At 41.6% G+C, this 7,006-nt stretch overlaps 1 protein-coding gene across 3 annotated transcripts in view; it reads left to right on the forward strand.

Annotated features, from left to right (window-relative positions):
• Window positions 1-4,470, forward strand: part of LOC110293451 (arylacetamide deacetylase-like 4) — a 124,504-nt gene extending 120,034 nt beyond the window's left edge. For all 3 annotated transcript variants that reach the window (XM_029475838.2, XM_029475839.2, XM_085838696.1), the window contains one exon: window positions 218-4,470. In XM_029475838.2, coding sequence (XP_029331698.1) covers window positions 218-995 — 778 coding nt within the window. In that variant the 3' untranslated portion in view covers window positions 996-4,470. The remainder of the gene's footprint in view (window positions 1-217) is intronic.
• Window positions 4,471-7,006: the final 2,536 nt, after the last annotated feature.

The following is a 7,006-nucleotide window of genomic DNA, read 5'->3' on the forward strand; positions in this document are numbered from 1 at the left end:
AAACATTGTAGGTGAGAATGGAGAATCCTGTCTTCCCTGATTCTCAAGGTTCCTCACATTCATGTAGGAAAAGTGAAGGTTGTCTTGTTTACTTGATAGGATCACTCTGAGGATTGAATCAGGTTTGGGGCCCTTTAAGAGTAGAGGATAATGATTGAAATTGCCTCCTGTGATCCAGTTGTAAAGAGGCATGTTGTGGTTGCTCTTTCCTCCTTAGATACCGCAAGCTTCCTGACTACCATCACCCTGTCCTTTTCAAGGATTGCCTGAATGCTACTATCTACTTCCTGAAGAACCTGGAAATTTTTGGGGTAGATCCCTCCAGGGTGGTACTCTGTGGAGACAGTCTCGGAGGTTGGGCTGTGGCCACGGTCACCCAGGTCTTAACAAGCATGCCAAATCTACCTCGAATCCAGACTCAAGTCTTGATTTACCCAATTCTGCACGTAATCAATTTTCAGTTACCATCATATCAGCAAAACAAAAATGTGCCATTTCTTACCAGCGACATGTTGCTTATGTGTATTTGTAAATACCTGGCCATTGACCTCTCTTGGACAGATGCCATGTCTACAGGTGCAGTTATACCTCTGGACAAGTGGAAGAAGTACAGGAAATGGCTCAGCTCTGATAACATCCCCGGAAGGTTCTGGAGACAAGGCACACAACCTGAGGTTTTTGGACCTTTCAATGAGGCTGCTTATCTAGAAACCAAACATGTGTGGAATGCAGAAATTTCACCTCTCCTAGCAGATGACAAGATCATTGCTCAGCTTCCTAAGACATTCCTGGTGAGCTGTGAACATGATGTTCTCCGAGATGATGCCTTGCTCTACAAGAAGCGCTTGGAAGACCAGGGGATTCCTGTGAGCTGGTACCATGCGGAGGACGGCTTTCATGCATGCATCAATTTGTTTGATAAACAGCCTTTCTCTTTCCCCTGCTCCATGAAAGTTACAAATGCTGTTGCCCATTACATAAAATACATGTGCTAGTAAAATTTTGGGTTTTAGTGGAGTGGGTCAAGGAATACCTATGCATGTACTCAGTCCTTTGCTCAGGTATGTATTTTAGCAAGAGGATATACTGAAGACATCCATGACTCACGTTGGAATTAGATGTGGACGCAGAGAACTCTGCTCAGTAAGTCAAATTTGTGTTCTCTCTTATACCACAAATACAGTGTGTTCCATCCAGCCATTCTCTATACTACTTTTAATATGTAAAAGTTATATTGGAATTATAAAATGCTCTTGATATTTCTGAAGATTTACCCAGGCCTGTACAGAATAGATGCAGTTCAGTCATACTGTCACTCACAATGACAAAACACTCTTTGGACCTCACCCTGCTGAAGAAACAGTCATATTTTTGCTTCTAAGGGCAAGGTCACTGGTCGCAGCTCCACTTACATTGCTTCCATACATCCTGAAGAATGATTTTCAATCAAACTCTCCAAAGTTGCTATTTGTAGGCTGACTTCTGTCATGATTTCAGTGTGAGTTTTCAAGAAGCAATATGTGGGGAGCTACAGGGATGGGTGAGTTCTGAATGCTGTGACTTTCCACTGGAATTGCATTTATTAGAATTTCTTTCTCAGATCCCTGTCTACCCTGAGATGGATTCTCATAAACACATGTATGTTGGGAACTCAGAAAGTCACCTGAAATAAGAAAATGTGTTTCTAGGTGTGTGAGGGGATGATTTCACAGGTCATTCCCAGCATTACAAAGATCTTCACCCCACTGTTGTCCAGACCATAAAAGTGATGAGTTGCCAGCATTCTTCTATGTAACTTTATGTTCTCTGCGATCAGGTGTTGCAGGAGTTTTTGGCTGTACCACTTTGACCTCCTAGGTGGGTCATGCTTCCCGGAACCCACCCAGGAAATCTTTGAATCTTTGGAAGAAACTTTTGCGCATGCATGCACACACACACTCACGCATGCCAGTTAATTTTAAAATGCCTTGGCTACCTCAAATGCTTGGCACTCCTAAACCTTCCCCTGCTACCCTAGGTCCAATTGGTGAAGTGGCCAGTGGCCACTTATGGGAAGTCTCATATTGTTGAATGATTTTATCTCCTGCCGCTACTGCATCCCCTTCTTATTGAGTTCCTGTGATTCCCTCTACCTCCTACCTGTGCAGCTCTTTTATTTTTTTTTTAAAGATTTATTTATTTATTATATGTAAGTTCACTGTAGCTATCTTCAGACACTCCAGAAGAGGGCACCAGATCTCGGTTACAGATGGTTGTGAGCCACCATGTGGTTGCTGGGATTTGAACTCTGGACCTTCGGAAGAGCAGTCGGGTGCTCTTACCCACTGAGCCATCTCACCAGCCCCTGTGCAGCTCTTAAGTGTCCCGCCTCATGCCTAGCCATTGGCTGCTGGTATCTTTCTTGATAGACCAAAACCCAATTGGGGACAAAGACTCTCAGCATCTGGACATGCAGATTCAAACATTAGCACCAGTCTCCAACAACTAGGTCTCTCACCTAGGAGGATAAAATAATGAGTTTGCAGTGGCTGGTTTTGTGTGTCAACTTGACACAAGCTGGAGTTATCACAGAGAAAGGAGCCTCCCTTGGGGGAAATGAGACCCACTTGTAAGCCATTTTCTCAATTAGTGATCAAGGGTGGGAGGGTCCATTGGGGCTAGTGCCATTCCTGGGCTGGTAGTCTTGGGTTCTATAAGAAAGCAAGCTGAGCCAGCCAGGGGAAGCAAGCCAGTACATAACATCCCTCCATGGCCTCTGCATCAGCTCCTGCTTCCTGACCTGCTTGAGTTCCAGTCCTGACTTCCTTTGGTGATGAACAGCAATGTGCAAGTGTAAGCTGAATAAATCTTTTCCTCCCCAACTTGCTTCTTGGTCATGTTGGTTGTGCAGAAATAGAAACCCTGACTAAGACAGGGTTACTGTTAGTGTTTTGGATCCTAGGATGGTGGCCAGATTTGCCACAGCCAACTGGATGAGACCATAAGAAGACAAGCAGATATGTAAGTGACATGTCAGTCCTTTGGATGAATGGTGGTGCCATTTTTCTCTTCTGTGAAACAGAAGCAATATAAATGGTGTAGCTAACACAGATCATGTTCAATATGCCATAAACTGCATAGCTCAGGGTATTTGACATATTTGAGTTCTTGGCTTATGGAACTACAGGGATGCTATGGAGTCTTTGGGATATCATCCCTTCTTCTCTTTGCCTGAGAAGAATCTCTAACCATGCTCTCTGGATGCAAGGGAGGATTAGGGTTTTTATGGTGCTATACCTATATCAGATTTTTGTTTGTTATTGATGAGATGCCACCTACCCTCCCCTTCCATAGTAAAACTGTTTAATATGCTACAAATGTCAGTCATATTAAAGGACTTTCTATATGAGCCTCTCCAAATCTTTGTGTCCTTTCTAGTGACCTACTTCTACTCACTAGCTTGCATTTCCTAAAGACTCTACATCCACAAAACTGGGCCAAAGGCTGGGCAAGAAGCATTCAAATCAGGAGTCTGTGTTGGATATTCTGCATTTAAACCATAGCACTTTTGGTCACACAATGCAAAAATATTTATTAATGTAACTTTGAGAGTCCTCAAAAATTTTAAATCCTCAAAGTATTCAAAAGTCTCTGATTTCAGACTTTTACTGAGATTCAAGGCAATCTCTTAATCATGAGTCACTATAAAAATAAAGAAAAATGTTTTATCTTTCCAATAGATGATGGTGTGTAGTGATCAATCACATTCTAATATTTTGTAATACAGATAGTTAGGGTATAGTGGACCAAAGTAAAGCTGAAACTCTTAAGGTTTCAGTACCAACTCTTAAGGTTCCTGGTCTGTTGTTGGAGCACATTATGCCTGAATGTGAGCCTCAATTGGCTTGAACAGCCCTGCTTCCATAATACTGACATTTGTAGCACATTTGTAAACTGTCTCTTGAGATGGCCAGTCTTAGCTCTCACCTCTTTTCAGCAGATGTTTAAAGTTTCTGTCATTGCCAATACTCTGGGCTTTTCATTACAACTTAGTCTTTACTCTAATGTCCATTGAAAGACTGTGTAGATGCTGTCACTCTGCCACATGCTGTCTGACCTCTGAGGTTTTTCTACAGACACTCATGTAAGCTTCCAATGACATATAAATACTGCATTCTTCCTGAATCTTATAAACAGCACCATGTGAATGATGCTGATTTCTACTTTCAGCTCAAGAAGTAGTTGTGCCTCCTAAAATCACAACTGAAGCAGCTTGGATGTGGCTGGGAAGTTGAGCAAAGAATAGTACTTCTCTAATAGTTTCAAGCCATTCACACATTTGCTCATCTATTGTAAATGATAGGCTTAACACGCTTTCAGATCCTGGATCCTTTATTGGGAGGATTCTTGCTGTTAGCACATATTTTTTTTATTGTTCCAGGGTAGAACATATAGATTCTCTTTCATGGTATTCATCTCCTTAATAATGAAAGATTCTTTGTCAATATCTGGGTTGTTTGTAATAAAAAACCTTTTCTTTGTCAAAATGTACATTTTTCAAGTCACTTTACTTTCAGTCTTCCCTGCAAACCTGGCTAAAAGCTATGAGCAATATCTATGTTAACAACTGAACACTCTGCTGCTCTACATTAGCGTAGGCTTTGCATGGGCATCGCTTGATGACTTTCACAAGATTGGATTGGTGAAGAAATGAACAGACACACAGACCCAAAAAGCTGCAGGTGAGTGGTCTAAGCTTTCTGATGGAGACTCTATAGCACGCCAGAAGCTAGCATGTTTATTATATACAGTTGATCAGAGGGATAGGCTATTGCATGTAACCAGACAAGGATTCAAGTTTAGCTAATGTAGATAGAAGCAATCTCTGCAGTGGAACAGTCAGACTTTAGGCATGTGTATCCAAAGAGGAAAGCTATGGTAGGTATTTTCTGCACATATTATCAACATTTACATTTGGACTAGAGGAATGCTTTGCCATCCCAGTGAGACTCACCAAGGAGGAAAAGCTTTGCCACTTTCATGGATTGGGGCATTGGTCCTTGACATGGCCAAGCCCATTCACTCAAAGCTTCACTCACTCCATATAATCTACCAAAGTAACCAAGTCATTGCTTTCAAATTCTGCCTCAGATTTTTTTCCTTAGGATCTTGTCAGAATGTAGACTTTTTTTGCAAGATTCTAATGTAAATGGCCTCTGGTCCAGTTTCCAATAGTACCCTGTTCTCACTTGAAGCCCCATGGTCACACTCCTGTTGATATTTGGGGTAGTATATCACCCATAGCCTTGTGTATGTGAATAGTTGTTTGGCAGTTAGTGGGGCTATCTAGGGAGTTTACAAGGAGGTGTTGCAGTCACACAGGAATGAATTACATCACTAGGGGTAGACCTTGACATTTTAAAATATAATCACACCATTTCTAGTCTTCCTTCATTTTCTTCTCTCCAACCCCTCTCATCCAGCTCCTTTCATGTCCCTCCTCCTAATATGACTTGAATTATTGGCCTCATTTTCTATGGGCATCCTTGTTACATTTCATGTATCTATACCTGCTGAGTTAGTTTAGTGTTGCTTGTATATACATGATTTCAGGACTGACCACTGGTAGAGTACAAATAATTAGGGCCTTGTTCCTAAACTAGACTAATTCTCTCTCTCTCTCTCTCTCTCTCTCTCTCTCTCTCTCTCTCTCTCTCTCTCTCTCTTAACTAGTCCTTACTTGTCTGTAGTTCTTTGTCTAGGGGATGAGTCCCCCTAAAGTATCTTCCTCCGTTAGCTAGCTTCTTGGTGCTGTCATTATACAGGCATTGTTCAGGAAAAGATTTGTCTTATTTGTAATTAAGTGTGTGAATGAGTGTCTAAGTAGGGATCTGTGCCTGTGAGTGCAGGTGCCTGTAGAGCTTTAGGATCCCTTAGAGGCGGGTTTATAGGCATTGTGAGCCAGTTGACATAGGTACTAACAACTGAACATGGGTCCTATCCAAGAGAAACATCTGTTCTTTTACCCATATCTTCTTTTCAGCCCTGAGAAGTAAAAATGCCCAACTGGTACTGGGCCCTTCATAAAGGGACCTGATACTGAATCACACTTGAATGTATGTGTTTCTAGTGTTTTCAGGAGAACCCAAGATGTGGCAAGAAAATTCATAGCTAAAACATGTATCTATTGCTCTGAAGACAGGCTTCAGTGTCCCTGTCATATATTCATCTTTCCCACACTCTCCGTGGCTTTCTCGTTCTCTGTAGAATGATGCCACCTTGTGGCCTGTGTCTCTTGTGCTAACAGCATCACTGTACTTCTTTCAGTAGAGCAGCTCAGCTTCTGTTGAGTTTTGTTAGATTTCTCTGGCTGCTGGAATTCATTTTTACAAATATACTGGCTTACAAATTACCTAGGAGGGAAGACATCATGACCATGAGTAAGGTGCCCTACCTAGGGTGAGGCTTATCCACTGCACTCTGGGTATGCACACCCCTGATATTCCCCTAAAAGTGAGAAACACTACTGTATAATTTTGTTAATGGAGAAATGAATTCCCACTTTTTCCTTAGTAAAACTAAAAAAAATGCATTGGCTTAAAACAACACATGATTTCCCTTGTGTTCAGGATTTGAGGATGGAGTTAAATGGCTGGTTTTCTTCTAAAGACTCATATGGAGAATGTGATGTCTTGTGTATAGTTAGTTCTTTTGTATAGATAAAAGCAACAGAAATGAGAGCCTGACAGAAAAACTATCTAGTCCCATTTATCCTTGGTGGCTTATAGCAGTTTTCTGTTTTTTTTTTTTAAGAGATATATGCAGTGAAGGGACTATGTCTGTAGAGTTTGCTCTTGACTGGGTTGACTGGGGAAGTACTGCAAAGTTGGTCAGCCAACTAATTCATGAACATGGAATGTCTTTCTTTTTGTAGTACCTTCTTATACCGCCACCTGTCTCTTTTCTTTGTTCTATCACTATTAGGCGTAGCCAGCCATTGGGCATGAACTTACCTGCAGTGGAATTA

The sequence above is a fragment of the Mus caroli genome, unplaced genomic scaffold, assembly GCF_978045245.1.
Source record: "Mus caroli unplaced genomic scaffold, Mus_caroli_1 scaffold_6, whole genome shotgun sequence".
NCBI classification, from domain to species: domain Eukaryota; kingdom Metazoa; phylum Chordata; class Mammalia; order Rodentia; family Muridae; genus Mus; species Mus caroli.